The sequence below is a fragment of the Passer domesticus genome, chromosome 21, assembly GCF_036417665.1.
Source record: "Passer domesticus isolate bPasDom1 chromosome 21, bPasDom1.hap1, whole genome shotgun sequence".
Classification (NCBI taxonomy): domain Eukaryota; kingdom Metazoa; phylum Chordata; class Aves; order Passeriformes; family Passeridae; genus Passer; species Passer domesticus.
In genome coordinates, this window is record NC_087494.1 from 3,222,337 (window position 1) to 3,239,263 (window position 16,927).

The 16,927-nt window shown below is 42.9% G+C and overlaps 1 protein-coding gene across 2 annotated transcripts; it reads left to right on the forward strand.

Moving 5' to 3' along the window:
* Positions 1–202: 202 nt before the first annotated feature.
* LOC135284900 (scaffold attachment factor B1-like) lies at positions 203–16,680 on the forward strand. Of its 2 annotated transcripts, XM_064396708.1 has the most exons (21): positions 203–502; positions 1,194–1,281; positions 2,681–2,745; positions 2,830–3,108; positions 4,266–4,328; positions 5,150–5,177; positions 6,125–6,626; positions 7,057–7,103; positions 7,499–7,599; positions 8,231–8,380; positions 8,479–8,579; positions 9,025–9,161; positions 9,697–9,785; positions 10,292–10,428; positions 11,033–11,326; positions 12,011–12,148; positions 12,842–12,881; positions 13,649–13,761; positions 14,492–14,604; positions 14,803–14,869; positions 16,302–16,680. In XM_064396708.1, the coding sequence occupies exons 1-21, from the start codon at positions 308–310 to the stop codon at positions 16,411–16,413; spliced, it is 2,859 nt and encodes a 952-aa protein (XP_064252778.1). In that variant the 5' UTR covers positions 203–307; the 3' UTR covers positions 16,414–16,680. The 2 variants fall into 2 exon arrangements, 1 of the variants encoding a protein (XP_064252778.1); XR_010349999.1 differs by lacking the exon at positions 14,492–14,604 and having other exon boundaries at positions 16,302–16,374.
* Positions 16,681–16,927: the final 247 nt, after the last annotated feature.

The following is a 16,927-nucleotide window of genomic DNA, read 5'->3' on the forward strand; positions in this document are numbered from 1 at the left end:
GCGCAGGCGCAAACGGCGTCGCCCGCGTCCAAGGACGGCTCGCGAGCCGTCGCGCATGCGCGACACAGGGACCGGGGGCCGGCCAGCCGCGTGACGTCACCGCCGCTCCGGAGTTGGCGGCGCCGCGGCGCGCGCGGCCTGCCCGGGCCCCGGCGCGCATGCGCGCTGCGCCTCCCTCCCTTTCCCGCCCCCTCGCTCTCCCCCGCGCCCCGGGTCTCCTCCATTTTGTGCTGCGGCGGCGGCTGCGGCTCTCCCGCCTCGCCCTCACCCCGCCTTGCCCCGCGCCAGCGAGTCCACACCGCGGCCCATGGCGGAGAGCCATTCGCCGGCCGGTCTGGGGGAGGCTGCGTCCCTGGCTGGGCCGGGCGTCCCCGCTTCGGAGGCGGAAAGCCGGCGGCGGCCGCTGAGCGAGCTGCGCGTGATCGACCTGCGCGCCGAGCTGCGGCAGCGCAACCTGGACAGCGGCGGCAACAAGAGCGTCCTCATGGAGCGGCTGAGGAAGGTGAGGGCGGCCGGGGGGTGCGTGGGGCGGCTGCGGCCCCGGCCCGGGGCTCCGCGGAGGAAAATGGCGCCAAAGAGCGTTCGGGGCCCGGCGGGGCCGGCCCGGGCTCGCCCTGTGGCCGCTGCTGGCACCGAGTGGCACCGGGCCCGCTCCGGTCTGTGTCCGCCGTGGCGCTCGCTGGATATTCCCAGCTTCGCGCACCAGAGTTTTGTTCTCCGGGTTGCTGGATTTACGGTGCTGTGTGTGGGGATTTTTTGCTGCGTGCTGGTGTTTTTGTGTTAATTTAGCTGGTAGCCCTTTCACTGTATCCTCCTCACAACGTTTCGCCTGTTAATACCGTGAGGAATCGTCTCTGATCTCCTTGCTGTGTCCCAGAGCCGAGGATTTTACCCTGTCACCACAACCCGTGTGTCTGTCAACAGCCCCAAATGCTGTAGGATTGATGATTAACAGTTCCAAATGCTGAAAGGCTTTTTTTTGCTGTTTTCCCAAAACCTTACCCCAACACATTGCTGCCTTCTCCCTGCTTGTTGCTTTGCTCTGGTGGTGTTTTGTTTGTGTATCTAAGTTGCTGATTCATGGTTTGGAATTTTTCAGCCTCTGGTGTGCAGCTCTTAAACTCAACAAAAACATACAAATGAATTTTTTAATGTCTGTTTTTATATCTGTCTTTCTCTTTTGCCCCTGTTAGGCTATTGAGGAGGAAGGAGGCAATCCTGATGAAATTCCAGTGGTTTCAGAAAATATCATGAAGAAAACTCCAAAAAGAAGCAGCAAAGGTACAGGGCAGTTAGAGACACTTTCCACCTTATCATTCTTGAGTTTTCAAGCAAGTGTACTCATGAAATGGAACCTTCATTATCTTTTTTTTGTTACTGATACTCTTTCCCACATTTATTCTCAGGTTTCTAGGGATGGGTGATAAAATTAAACTTAGCAGTCATTTATTCAGAGAATTTCATGTGATTTAGTAAGGCAGGAAATGTTGAAGGACCTGTTGGTTTGTTCTCAGAGTTCCCTGAAATTTCTATTAAGAATTACTAAGTAACACTGAAGCAGTGTCAGTGTTTTTAATACTTTTTTAATGTAGAAATGTAGAGTTTCTAGCAAATGTAAAATAAGCTCTGTAGTGTTACGCTTCATAGCCAATAGCAGTTGCAGTTTTCTTCTGAGAAGACAAGTTTTAAATCCATTTCTGAGCTCAGATATGTTTTCAAGGCCTTATGTTTGGTTTTTGTAGTGGTGAGACAGTTACATAATCCTTATTTTCAGAAAATAATTAACTGTTTTTCTAAAATTAGTTAAGTAGCACAATTGTTTTGTAAGCAACTTGGTGTTGGAGCTGAGCAAAATAACTAGTTTAGCTAGGGTATTTTTATTACTAGTTTTGGTTTACACAAAATGTATATTTTGTGTAAACTGTAAATGTAAACTGCTTTGCCAGCTAATTTGTTTGATTTTTGTTATTACACCTGATTTGGAGTGATAGTGCAATTGCTTGCAGGATAAAATGTGAAATCTTGACCACATAGAGGGCAAATGTCACAACTCAGGTGAAAGAGATCTTTTAAATCATATTAATTTCCAAGTCTCAGAAAAACACCTGATGTCTATTACATCACTTTTAGTGTGGGGTTGGAAATAGATGAAATATTTCTCCTGGCTCTAAAGTCCTTCTCACTTTTCAGTTGTAATGTGCTTGTAGTTTTTGAGGAAAAGAAAATTCATAAAAGGTCAAACAGCTGCTTAGCCCTGAGTTTGAGGAGTTGCCCCTTGGTGCTGAGGCTGGTGTAGTGTTTTCAGTAATTTAATTTCATTAATTGGGATAATTCACATCCAGCTGGTGGGCAGAGCACTGCAGTGAAACCCACAGGTCAGGTGGGGTTATTTCAGTATTTTGTGCTGTGTTTTGTTTGGTTGGGTTTTTTTCTCCTCGTAAATGTCTGTAAAGACATTTCTTGAGGTAATAAATTGCTGCAATCTGAGCTGAGCCCAATGTTCTGGGGAGGTCACAGAGCTTGAGCTCCTGCCAGGTGTTGGACTGTGGCCTGTTTGTCCCTTACTGGGGTATCACAAACAGGGAAAAACTGAAGGGAGCACCACCTCTGATTAAAAAATAAAGCTTGAGGGGTACAACTTTAACTTCTGCTCTCATTGTAATGATGATGTTGTTGCTAGGACGTAGAGCAGATGAAGAGGGAGTGGAGGACAATGGTCTGGAGGAGGATTCTGGAGATGGACAGGTACAGGGGCTGCCTCTGCAGGGAGGGTGGCACATGGCTCTCGAGTCACCCTCACTGTGACATGTGCTTTTTTTCTTTCCACAGGACGATATGGAAGCAAGTTTGGATAACTTGCAGGACATTGACATGATGGATATTAGTGTGTTAGATGAAGCTGAAATAGATAATGGCAATGCAGTAGATTGTGGAGATGATTACAGTGCCCATAATATTCTTGACTCGCTGTCTGATAGTAAAGAAAATGCTGATGCAGAAGTGAAAGAATTTCCAGATCAGCCTACAGACTATGCTGTAGGTAACTTGGAGGCATCCCCACAGTTTTCAGAAATTAAAGAAGAATCAAGAGAAATACCAATAGTGATGGTATGCATCTCTTATGTGTGTGGAATCATGGTTTTCTTTTTAAAATTTATTCATTTCTGGATTAAATAGCAAAATGCTGAGGCTGAAAGAGTGCTTGGGAAAATAGCTGAAGAGTGCTTGGGAAAATTTGGAACTGTACTGGTTCTTATGGTCGTTGCTTTTCTTTTTACATATTTGTGAAAATAAGTGTCTTTTAAAATACTTAAATGTTGTTTGTACACATGTGGTTGTATTAATAGCAGTTTACAGAGCATTTGTTTTTAATCATGCTTTGAACTTTGCTTCACCTTATTAATTATAATGTTCATATTATTCCTATTTTAACATATTTATTTTAGAGAGCATGTGAGGCATGCAAATCGTGTAGCTTACTTTATTCTCAACTGAACAGCACCATCCAGGGAATGATATTCATGGTTATTTTTCTGCTAAGATTGCAGTTATTCAGTTGCTGAGAGTATTTTTATGTTGGCTTTCTGCGTTCATCTGGCTGTTGACACTGGGGCAGAGGATAATCCCTTCCCCCAAAATCAAGTGCTTTATCTCCTGACATGTACAACAAAACATTTGAAAAAAGTTATTTCTGCCCCACCTAATGGGGGAATATTGCTCTTGGTTGTGTGTCCACATTGGCTACAAGATTGTGAAGTTGTGTGGTTTTTTTTCCTAAAGCTGCAGAAATAAGCTTGGCCCCCTATTCCCAGGCATGTCCTTGTCCTACACAAATCAAATTGAAATACTCAGGAAAAAAAAGAGGGATTTTTGAGTGAGTAAATGTCTTGAGGCCAGGTCAGCTCCCATCATTGCTTTCATCAGTGAAGGAAATAATTACCAAGTCCTGTAGGTTTTTTGCCTCTGTGTTGTTGCTGTAAATAACAGGGATACAAATCAGAGAAATTTTGCTGTTGGAATTCCCATATTTAAAAGATTTTTGTGAGCTGACCATCACAGTTAAGAGATAATGAGAGATTTTATTCCATCAGTGGGGATCAGGAAAAGTCCTTGGGGGTTATTACTCAGTTTTTACTATTATTGGTTGCTTTGGATGCAGGATGTTTTTGCTGTCAGTGCAAATACAAATCTTCAGTTTCTCATTCAGGTTTCACTCACAATATTCCTTTATAGATAACAAGATGTCTCCTGTTTATTTTTTAAAGGTAGAGTTTGAAGATGTTGGGAACAGTTTAGATGCTTCTTCATCAGATTTAACCGTAATAAAGGTAAATGGTAGCCAGTTTTTCTTTACAAACAAAAAAAGCATAAAATACACTATATAATGCTGTATGGTGAAACTGTGTGTGTATGGTGGGTGCATTCTTCCTCTGCAAAGAATGGGACCTAATGCTTTTTGATTTATTCATAGAAACAAAGATTTATTTCTTTATCAATCATATATGTATATATATAAGTATGTACATATATATAAAAATGTTTATGATGTCTGTGTCATACTGAGTTTGGTGGTAGATTGGATTCCTTGTATCTGATGTAAATACCAGCTCAGTGCCTTACATTGTGTTTAACTTCCATTAAAAATGTACATATCCCAGGGTGAGAAGAAAGCTGGAACTGTCTATTCCTGAAATGCTGGCCTTGTTTCCAGATCACTCCTGGTAGGTTCAGAGCACCAGCTCCAGGTGAAGCTGGTGTTTCTGTTGATCCTGTTATCAGAAAGGAGACTTCAAACAAACACAGGGTAGAGAAGGGTAACACGAAGATAAGCTTTCTTCTGTGCTGCTTCCATTTATTGATTTATTTATCCATGTGAATGTGTACCATGTGTTCAACAGGTGGCTGAATTTGAGAGATTTTAAAGTTTTCACAGATTTCATAAAGCTTTGAGGATGTTAAAAACTCATCCTAAAACTTTTTCTGAGAAATTCATTTGAATTTCAATGTTTTCAAAGCTGAAATAGGCTATCTTACAGTAATGCTTCAGTAAATACTTTCCTCTAATGGATGGATAAAAAATGTCATTCACAATAGCATCTTGCTTATGAAATATTGATATTTCTCCTTTTCAAAATCTTTTTCACTACAGGAACTTGAAGAGTTACCTTTGGAGCCAGGTACTGTTTGTTTTTGTTTGGTTACTTTGATTTATTTTTTCTTGATGGAAAAAAAAATCCTGGGCATTTAAACAGTTTCATTCTTCATTGAGGCTTTTTGCGTCCCTGTTTGGTTTTTTTGGTTCTTTTTTTAATGCATTACTGTAGTGTACGTTATTATGGTGGAAAATCCAGGTCATGCAGGGTCATAGAGATTGGAAACCCAGTCATATCACCAGATCTGTGAATAACCACCCTTGGAAAACTTGTTTAATGCCATGAAATGGTTCCCCAGAACTGTTACTGCAGAGTGAAGTTAAGGAACAAGCCTTAAAGATGTAAAGGTTCTGAAAACAGATCTTGTGATATCACACTGTACAGTGGTTCTGTGAATGAATATAAATACAGGAGTGTAGGCAGTGCAAAGCTCTGGTGCAGAACACAAATTAAGGAGTGACTGGACTTCAGAAGAAGGATCACGCTGCCATCAGGAATGTGCTACAGATGCCACTCGCTTTCTGGACTGCAAACACACTCAGAACCATCAGAAGATGCCCGGTTCTCATGTTGGACTGTCTCTGCTAAAAGAACTTCACAGAAATTTGGAAAATTGAACTCTCAGTGCCTTGATACGTTCAGTTAAGCATCTCGGACTCTGGAAGCTAACTAGAGAAGAAACAGAGCTGAACGATTTGCTGAAGAATATGAAGGCTGAGGCCGAAGTTTTTTGTAAAATGAGTTGGGGGCATTTTTCTTGGCTGTTGAGGTGGTAGGGCTGATTTGGCAGGGTGTGAGAGAGCAGGTAGCGTGGTAGGCGTAACACTGTGTACACTAGGGTTTTCCAATCTCTGTGTAGCTTAGCAGTTCTCTTGGTGTTAGTGTGGCAGCCATGCCAGTTCCACAATTGTGATTGCTGTATTTCCCTGGTGATTAAATCTTGTGCCATTCTATTCCTGTTAAATCCGTAGAAAATGAGAAAATACTCGACATTTTGGGGGAAACTTGTAAATCTGAGCTACTTAACGAAGAACCTCCCGAAGCGGAGCGGGCGCGTGCGCAGGAAGCCAGTAACGCGGGGCCAGGCAAGAGGCTGGCTGAGGAAGAGGACGCTCTCGCTGGCGCTGAGCTGGAGGAAGATGCTTTAGCTTTGGACAGCAAATCGGCCCAAGCTTTGGCAAGGAAGGAAGCAAAGCGTTTAGTGGTAGCAAAAGGGGAGAGAAGTGAACAGAGCCCCGAGGAAGAGGCCCCGGACTCTGAAGGTGTAGTGGTAGAGACCCTAAGCGATCAGAGTAGCAAACGCTCCCAAGGCCTGGAAGCCTCTAGTGGGGAGGCAGCGGAGAAAGGCGCAGGTGCCGAAGCCAGAGCTAGCAAAGAAGATGGCAAGAGAGCAGAAGACAAAGCTAATTCTGAGGAATCTTCCCCTGCCACTAAAGAGTCCTCAGCCAGTGAGGGCGGTGATCAGAAAAAGAGGTTTGTTTTTTCTCCGTTCTAGACCAGATGCTATCTTTTGTCATTGGTCCTTAAGTGATGCGAATAAGCTGTTTCCTTCAATTGGCCTCCGAGACTGATGAAATTGTAGCCTATTCCTAAAGGTCTCTTTTATTTCTCCATGTGTAGATATAATTTTTTTTTTCTTAAGAACAGTGGGTTTGATTTCTTTTCCTTCCTCAACCTTCAAAGGTTGTTTCCCCAAATTACTCTTATTTCTGTCATCTGCAAAACAGAATTGTCCGTTTAGGGGTACAAATCCCTATCTCCTGTCACTCTTCTAGAAAATTGCCAATAATAGTGTTTATTTTGGAACTAATTTGCTGGTAGGTATCCAATTTTAGTTGTGCTGTCTAGAATGAATGGTCTTTTTGCATATGATCTCTTGAATAATGTGGTGTTTTGTCTTTAGCCCTGTTGAAGACAAAGATACAAAGGCAGTCGCAAAAGATGAGAAAGGTAGGTGCACGTTTGGGGCTTTTTGTGGCTTTTTATTTTCCAAGGACCTGGAGTAAAAAAGGAGAACTGTTAATTCAGTGAACCCTCAATGCAGTTGTAACACATCCGTTCAAAATATATCAGGTCCTTGTAACTTTTGTAACATTATTAACAAACAGAGTTTGGGTTTGTTTTAAATAAGTATTTTTTTGTGTGATAATATTTGATACTTTGTAATTCTCTGAAAAGTGATTTAAGTACGGGAAGAAAATCTGTAGCTACAAACTCTTTAAGGTTGTTCAAATGCACATTAATTATGGAGAGTTTTATGAAGGAAAATGTGGGCAGTTAGGACTCTGAATTTTGCACTGCTGCATTTGTGATTCACATGGTCTTTTATGGTTTTTGTGCCCCAGGCCGTGTGGGGAGTGGTTCTGGCAGAAATTTGTGGGTTAGTGGACTTTCCTCCTCTACTAGAGCTACAGATTTGAAGAACCTTTTCAGCAAGTATGGAAAGGTACGTAGTGGATATGCAAATTAACAAACCATTCTGTCAGTTTAAAATGCTGAACTTAAATTTTGCTCTTATTTTCCCTCATGAATAAAGTCTTGAGCATCCAGCAATTAATGCTGTTTTAAACTATTCCATTTCAAGGAGTATTCTTTGGAGAAATGCAGTCTTTGAGGGCAGGCTCCACTTGTTTTGCAGTGTCTGCTATCATGCAAGAGCAGAAATTGGGGAAGGGAGCTCTCTGTGTGACCATCTCCCCTTCTGCCAAATACTTAATGTAATATTAAATGTTTATGTCACTAAGTGCCACTGCCTGTCACAGATTGTCGCCTGTGGGTACAGATGTCCTGTAAGGAAAGGGCAAATGGTAGTAGTTTCGTTTATTCAATTTTATTTTGGTTTTTACAATCCCACTCTCCCTTTTCTGTATATATCTGCCTTAACCTGCTCAGCAACTTGAAGATGAATTTTCTGAGCTGCATTATTGAAGATCTCCCTTTCTATTGCAGAGGATTGATTGATCTAAATGGCTTTTAAAAGTCCTTTCCTGTCCAAACTGTTCTAAGAAACAGTCACTAAGTTAGAATTTATTTAGTGGCAGACTTGCAAACACAGAATATTTTGGTTTTTCCCAAAGGTGGTTGGTGCAAAGGTGGTGACAAACGCTCGCAGTCCTGGCGCTCGCTGCTATGGCTTTGTGACCATGTCAACATCTGAGGAGGCCACCAAGTGCATCAATCACCTCCACAGAACAGAGCTGCATGGTAAAATGATTTCTGTGGAGAAGGTAAGTGGCAGCTATGTCATGGCACTGTAATGAAAATAAAAGCATGCAGTTTTAATCTCTGTCTCTGACTATGTAATTCTTTCTGGCTGAATTTCTAGGCAAAAAATGAACCAGCAGGAAAAAAGCCTTCTGACAAAAAGGAAGGTGAAGCAAGGAAGGAAAAAGACAGGCACCATTCTGCAGATTCCAAATCTGAGAAGTAAAGTGTTGTTTTATGTTTTGTGATACTTAAAGACAACTCCTTTCAAATGTAGCCAGGTGACCAAGTCGAAAAGTAACTGTAATAAATCTTGATTTAGTGTTTCATCCTGCATTTGAAATAGGAATATTGCTTGGAAAGTTGATGTTTTTGCAGTAGTAAGGACTTCTGAACTGGCCCTCTGTTCAGAAATACAAAGCTCTTTAGTGTTAGTATAATAACTTGCTAGCTATATTAGGAGATTTAAATCAAGTTATTTATAGATAAACCTTTACCAGTTGTTTGTCCTCTGATCTGCCTCTGTCTTGAACTCTACTTTTAACTGACAAATATTTCTAGGATTTAGTTACACACTGTGTGGTTAGTGAGTGATACTTCCAAACATTGGTTTTTCAAGTGGTTTGTTGCTTTTGAAAGAGGCATTTTGCTTTCCTGCTTTTTGTAGATCTGTTGGTATTAAGAAGGAGGAGAAGATCGACAAAAAAGATGATGCTAAGAAATCAGAAAAAGATGAAAAAGAAGGAAAAGAAAAGGATGAGCAAAAGACTGGGTCTTCTGATAGATCCAGGGCAAGCAAATCAGGTGATTCTAGCTGTCTTTCAGAAATGTTTTCAAGGGTACTTGTACATTATTACATGTGATTGATAATTCAGGAAAAAGAAGCTTACTTAATAAAACTGACACAGACATCAGAAAACACCTTGAAAATTTTGACTTCAGTTTATAAAAATGTAAAAGAGTTTCCATAATTTTTATGGAACTATCACTGAGTGTAGACCCGACACTATGTGTGGTTTGTGTCCTTTCTTGAGGTTTTGTTTTTTTTTTAAACTGTGGGGAATGATGTATTTTATGGGCAGAGGAATTAAATTAAATTTGAGTTTTTAGCTGTCATCCCTGCCAGAAAATACTGCTGTAATTTTGTGATAAATTTACTGCTCCCATCCTCATATTAGCTAAATCTTGGCAAGCTCTTTAAATAATAAGTTCCATCAGTTATTAAAAACCTCATTAAAATAACTTTTTTACTATTTAGTGTCGTCACAATTTTGAGTCTTGCAAGAATTGTTGAATGTCTTTTGTACCATTTATTTTTTTTCTATGTTTTGTTTTCTAGCAAGTCGAGGAACAGAAAGGACAGTGGTGATGGATAAATCTAAAGGAGAGCCAGTTATTAGTGTGAAAACTTCTGCATCAAAAGAGAGGGTAAGGCCAACTTCCAGAGAAGCTTTGGTGTAAAAATAGGTGTCAAATAGATTTATGTGCTCAGAGATAAAGGGGTTTTAGCCTTGCATTTTGGTACAATTATCCTTTTATCATTTTCTGGAAAGCATCGGGGGTGTAATGATGTGGCAGAGGGGAAATGCTTCTGTTTCACCTTTTTTATACTTCTTTTACTGCTGACTTAGTGCAAGAAGTCTAATTGCAATATGAAAATGGTGTTAGGATGATGTGTTTCCCTGAGCCTGGAATGTTATTGGTGTGTGTTGTTTGAAGTGCAAGTCAGGTTGTGTTCCCCTAGTATTTATTTGTAATATTTTGTAGTTCTATTCAAACTGGGGGTACTTTTCCCTGGAATTCCACTGTTGTTTACCTCTGGGGAAGGCATGGCAGCCTGTTTTGTTCAGGTTGACACACTGTAGGTATTTGCCTGGGAGCTTTAGCTGGAAATGCACCACGTTCAGCTCATGCATTGTTCTGATTCATCTCAGAGCACAAAGAGCCAGGACCGCAAATCGGAGAGCAAGGAAAAGCAGGATATTTTATCTTTTGATAAAATCAAGGAGCAGCGGGAGCGGGAACGGCAGAGGCAGAGGGAGAGAGAAATCAGGGAGACAGAGAGGCGCCGGTGAGTTCCACTCCCTCTAAACTTAAACGGCACTTTTTACTCCCTTATCTGTTCCGTGTTTTTGTTCAAAGCAGTGCTGTGCTGATCCTCCAACCCTGGTATCTCAGATTGATTTCATACTAATTACTGTCTCAGACTGATTTCTTACTAATTACTGCTAGAACAGACATTAATGCTAAGTGATGGAGGCTTTTACTGCAGAAATCAATGTTCTCATGAGACTTCCATAGGTGCTTTCAGGCTTTGTTTTCCACTTGACTGGATTTGAATTTCCTTGATTTTTTTCCCCTGAAGCTTGTAAATACTTTTTGTACATCAGATTTCTGTCTTAAGACTTGCTGTGCTCTCTGGAAGCTTTTTCAGACCTGACTTAAGAGTAGATGCTGTGTTACTTATGCAGAATTGTCACCTTTGCTTCTGTCATTTGTATGGAGTATTTTATTTTCCCCGAAGCTGTTACTTAATTGGGAAGAAGGGGGAGAACATAGAAACTTCGGAAAAAAAAAAAGGCAAAACCAAACAAGAAACCCAACCCAAAACAAAGAAGCAGTAGAGCTTGGACTGAAGAATCTCAATTAAAAACCAAGTATCTCTTTTAAATCAGAGAGAGAGAGAGGCGAGACCGGGAGCAGCGCCTGGCAGCCATTCACGAGCGGGACGAGAGGCAGAGGCTCCAGAGGGAGCGGGAGCGGCTGGAATTCCAGCGGCAGCGCCTGGACAGAGAGCGCCTGGAGAGGGAGAGGCTGGAGAGGGAAAGGATGCACATAGAGCAGGAGAGGAGACGGGAGCAGGAGAGAATCCAGAGGGAGAGGGAGGAGCTGCGACGCCAGCAGGAGCAGCTGCGCTACGAGCAGGAGCGGAGATCTGCCATGAGGAGGCCTTATGATCCTGACAGCAGGTGAGGAGCAGGGCAGAGGGGCTCCAAACTCCTCAGCTCATCCCTCTTGGGAGCCTGTGGAAACGGGGAGCACTCTGGATAAGGCAGACGTGGGAACTCGCAGCTAAAAGACTCTTTATGTGCTGCTTCTAGCACTAATAGCATTGAAGAAGAGCAAATACCGTGCTTGTACACGAAGCACTGTTTGGGTCTGCTCTTCTTTCCCAGAGAGGGATGACCAAGAGAAGTAACAACCCTGAGTTGTTACTACTTTGAGTAAAACAGAGAGTAGAGTAGTAATAATAGAGTACTAGTAGAGTAGTAATAATAGAGTTAATAGACTAGTACAGTTGTAATAATAGAGTAGTAGTAGTAATAGAGTACTAGTAGAGTAGTAACTGTAGAGTTAATAAAGTATTAGAGTTGTAATTATAGAGTAGTAGTAGTACTAGTAGAGTTGTAATAATAGAGTAACAGAGCAGTAGAGTTGTGTGTATCAACTCTAAGTGGTAGGGGAAAATATCCTCATTCTCTTCTCACATCACCACGTGCTGAAACTAAGCTGGTTTTCATAAACCAAATCTTCTCTGAAACCGAAACGCGACTCCTGCTTAACGCACACAGATTTTTAATCACCGTGTTGATTGGGGTGGGCGGGGCAGGGGAGGTGGCTGTGGGGCTGCTGCTGACGTGGCCCGTGTGCAGGCGGGATGAGCCCTACTGGCCCGAGGCCAAGCGGCTGGCGCTGGACGATCGCTACCACTCGGACTTCGGCCGCCAGGATCGCTTCCACGACTTCGACCACCGCGAGCGCGGCCGCTACCAGGAGCACTGCTTGGACAGGTTGGCAAGGCACTGCCTCTTCTTCTCCTTCTTCCTATGCCTTCGGGGAGATTTGGTGTCTTTTTAATCACTCTTGTGTGTTTCTCATGTCTGACTTCACACCTGCTTGCAGTCCTTTGTTTCTGTGGGTTAGGCTGCATAAAGATTATAAGCTGAGTCCTAATGTATTCTGCCATGATGCTGATGGAGATGCAGCAGCTCCTCTCTAGGTGTATGGAAGTCTCCTTTATGAACCCCTAAGATTTAGCCATTTCCTTTTGCTTTAAAACTTTGTCTGTTTTCATCTTTGCAGCCTGGCTAATGCAGGGTTTTAGCGCCACAGATGGAAAAATATTTTCTGTGTGGTGCTGTTGAGATTTCTGTTTGCTCTCAAAGGATCTCTGGTGAAAACTGTACTGTTTGTTTTTGTTTGTAACTCATTTCTGATACAGGTTCACTCAGTATTCTCCCTTGGTGTCACTGAGTACTTGGCCATCCTCAGTGGTGCCTTTTTTACTCGTATTACAGTGATAGGTGTTAGTTTGATCTCTTTTTAAACTATGAATTAAGAACTCTTCTGACTTATCTTGCCACTGAACATTAGCATCCAGATTTACAGCCTAATGAAGATTAACTTTTCATGTGTTATTTCATGCAGATCCTGGAATTATAAATACTGTGTTGATTCAACTGAAACTTTCCTTTTTGTTCCAGGAGAGACTGTACAAGGGGAATTCCAGATCGAGATGGGCAGGTGTGTTGCAACAAAATTACTGCTTCAGTTAAAAACCAAAACAAGCTGACCCCAAAGCAGAAAGGACACAGTGCACACAGCTCAAATTGTTTCAGCTGAGATACTTAAGCAGAACTAATTTAGTGTGCTAATGAGCATAAAGTAAAATATTAGGTTACCTGTTTGCTGGTGTGGTAGCCTCAGTTACAGGCAAGGGGAAACCTCTGAGTGATGGGAGCATCTTTTCAGGCTGGTGTGTGGCAGTAAAAGCTTTTTGATTGACCATCTTAGGTGTTGAGAGAGAGCTGCTGTACTTACTTAGCTGGCAAAGGATGCCTTCTCTCACATTTATCTAAATGAAACAACTGGTGCCAGAATGAAACAAGGCTGTAAAAGGACAGGTGTGAAAATCAATGCCACAATGGGATTCAAAACCTTTCATTTCTGAAGAGAGGTAGGAAGTAGGCAGGTACTCTGTGTAAAAATTTAAAAGCTGAAGCCAAGAATGTAAGCCTTAAAAATCTTTACCAAACAAGATTTGGTAAAAATCTCAGTAAAAATAAACACTCCAGGTGTTTTATTTTGTGCTGTTCACTTTCCCACAAGTGAACAACACAAAGCAAACACCTGGAGTGAGCCATGCCCTACAACAGAACCCGTAAAAACTGAGACAGCTACCACTTTTTCTGACAGCTCATAGAAACCAACATCCAAAAAGCCGAATTTTCACAATCCTAGCAGAAAAGCTGTGCTGGCTTTTAGCATGACTGTTGCTGTTTGCCTTGCAGCATTACCCAGACGAGCGGCACGGGGGGCCCGAGCGTCACTCCCGCGACAGCTGGGGGGGCTACGGCTCCGACAGGAGGATGAGTGAGGGAAGAGGGATCCCCCCACAGACCCGGTTAGTGCCTGGGGGCCCTTCACATTGCCTCAGTGAACCTTTGGAGGGTGGCAGCAGAAGCAGCTTGACAAGTGTGGATCCTCTCTGCAGATCTTGGAGCATCTGCAGGAGCAGGGAATTGCCACGTGCAGCTCCCACGGGCCTCAGGAGGGTGAAGCTCTGTAGTGAGTAAAGAGCTGCTCAGTTAGCTCAGCTCCTGACTCTGCTTCTCCTGTAAATAACTTTCATTCCTGCAGATGAGATTCAGTCTGTTTCTACAGATGCCCCAGTAAGGCCTGCACCAGCCTCATTCATGGCCAGTGGTCAGGTTTTAAAGGAAATTGAGTGAGAAGTCTCTGCAGTGGTGGGGGTAGAGAACTTGGACTCACCTGAATTGTAGTGGTTTCTCTTTAAACCAGTTCATCAAGCTGGGCATATTCCAGTTGCTTAATTTTCAGACTGAGGAGTGGCAGCCAATGAATTAACCCATGCCCAAGTATTTCAGCCCATTGCAATATCCATGATGTCTCTGGATCAAAAAAGACAAGTTTTGTTGTGTGAAGGATGCTGTTCAGCAAGTGTCTGTCACTGTTTCTCTTTGACCAGTTCTGATTGCAGTGGTTGGGTGGCTACAGCTATAGCTTGATTAACCCTTTAACACACTTTGGCATGGGGTATGGTGTTTGGCTTTACCCTGTGCTGCTCAGTGGGTAGGGGACATACCTAGAAGATGTTCTTTTATTTTTTTAAGAGATGGACGTGACTGGGGAGATCATGGTCGAAAGTTAGAGGGGCATCAAGATCGTACATGGCAGGGAAATGTGGCTGGAGGAGTGATGGGACGGGATCATGAGAGATGGCAAGGTACACTTGCTGCTTACCAGTGTGATTGTGGTTCTTTTCTGTGAATTACTGCTGCTGAACCTTCTAGTGGTAGTTAAATTTTTGAGAAATCAAATTAAATTCTGGGAACAAGGTGATGTCTTTATTAGGGAAGCACAAAAACCTGTGTTTTTCTTTTTTTTTTCTTTTTTCCCCCCTTTTTTTCTCTTTTTGAATTAGGTGGTGATAGAAGCATGCCTGGTCAGTCAGGACCAGGCCATGGGATGACTCGAGGAGGAACATCAGGGTAAGAACCTCTGTCAGAATGCTTATAATGCTTTTATAGTGCTTTGATCTGTATAAGCCTGGATTGGCAAGGGGAAAAAAACCCAACAAATTAAAGAAACACCTTTCAGAGTGTAGGAATGTGCCCCCTGTTGATGGAGTGACTAAATTATTCTTTGCCTGCTTAAAAAGGCAAAAAGCCCAGAAGTTTCTCTCCCAGTTTGGCACAAAGACTCCTCACAGGACCTTTGAGACTTCACCTCAGACCTGGGGCTGTCCACTGGACAGAGGCCAAGAGGTCCCACCTGGGTAATTCACTAGAAAAGGAAGAGAACAGTGGAAATAATTGCTTTAGTGGGGTGTTTTACCAGGAGCAAGAACCTCTCACCCCTAGCTTAGTTTTTCTCTGCAAGAGCTTTGTTATTTTGCCCTTCATTAAACCTTTTTCTGTTTCCAACACTACCTCAGAAGCCATCCTGCTAACTTGATGCCATTCTGGGCTAATTTCAGCTGTGCTGGGTTCTCTGAGAGCTCATAAAACCTGGCTCAGCAAACCCATCCTCAGAGACTCCCTGTGCCATTCCCAAAGTGTCCCTGTTGCATCATAGCAGTGACCCCTTGAACAGGGAATAATTAGCACTGACTCCATGATTGCAGAAGCTGATTAATCACTTTATTGTACTAATACTATATTCTACTCTTCAGAAAAACCCATCAGTAACAGGAGCCTCCTGGAGCCAGGTCTCATGAGCTCTTGGAGTCTGTTACACACCCAAGATAGCTCAGCTACCTTTGGAGGCATAAAATCAGCAGGATGGCTCCTGTTGCGGTGTTAGAAACAAAAAGGCTTTAATAAAAGGCAAAATAACAAACAGAGAAAAAAAAACCAAAAAAACCCAAACAAAACAAAACAACAACAACAACAAAAAAAACCAAAACGAACAAAAAAAACCCAAAAACCAAAAAACAAACAAACAAACAAAAAAAAAAAAAAACAACACACAAAAAAAAAACAAAACAAAAAAAAAGAACAAAACAAAAAAAAAACCCAGAAAACAGAGAAAAGAGGTTCTTGCTCCTGGTAAAATACCTCACAAAAGCAATTAGTTTCGTCATTTCTTTTTCTAGTAGATTGGTCAGGCTCGACTTTTTGGCTGCTGTCCAATTAGCTATCCTTAAGTTTGAGGTGAAGTCTCTAAGGTCCTATGAGGTGTCTTTTCACCTAATCAAGGAGAGAAACTTCTGGGCTCCTCCTTAAGGCAACAAAACCAAGTGGCACATCCCTACTCCATCGCCCCCCCAGTCCAACACAGCTTTTCCCTAACTCATCAATCAATCCAACCCCCATCCCTGGAGTCCAGTGAAGAAATCCCCCTGTGCCAAACCCCTCTCCAGCAGTCCCTCCTGCTCCCCGAGCTCCGTGTGGCTGTGCCGTGACCGCGCTGTCGTTGCAGGCGCGGGGGCTTTGCCGGCAGCCAGGCCCAGCCCGTGCAGGGCAGCGGCGTCCCCGGGCTCTTTGCAGCTCCTGAGAGACCCCCCAGGCCGAGCTTCAGCCGCCGCTACTGAGCCTGAGCCGCGCTCAGAGGGCTCAGCGCCGCGACGCCGCGCGTGAGTTTTATTAACCCCAGGTCACCCTGAGGTTGTGGTTCTAAAAATGCCAGACTGCTGCTGCGCCGTGGCCAAATCTGTGTCAGCTCGGTTTGGTTTTGGTTTGGTTTTGTTTTTTTTGTTTGTTTGTAATGAACGTGGTGTTGGTCACACATCGCTTTTAAGTTTCTGTAAGTGAAACATTCCATTTTTCAAAAATAATAAAACCGGTTTGTGGCTACTGGGTTTGTTTTGTTTCCGGAGTCTTTGGTGATCTTGTGGGAGGTTTGAAAGTCATTGAAGACACAAATCTGCTTTTAGCACTGAGATTTGAGGAGAAGTGATAGATCTGTGACATTGTGGATGTGGAAGGGCCTGGCAGACCCTGCCTGCTTTTGTTTCCTTTGTCATTAATTTTAAATATTCTTTCTACATTTCCATTTTAGTTTTCTGTCATTACAGAAGTAGAAAGAGGAGGAGGAAGAAGGAAGGA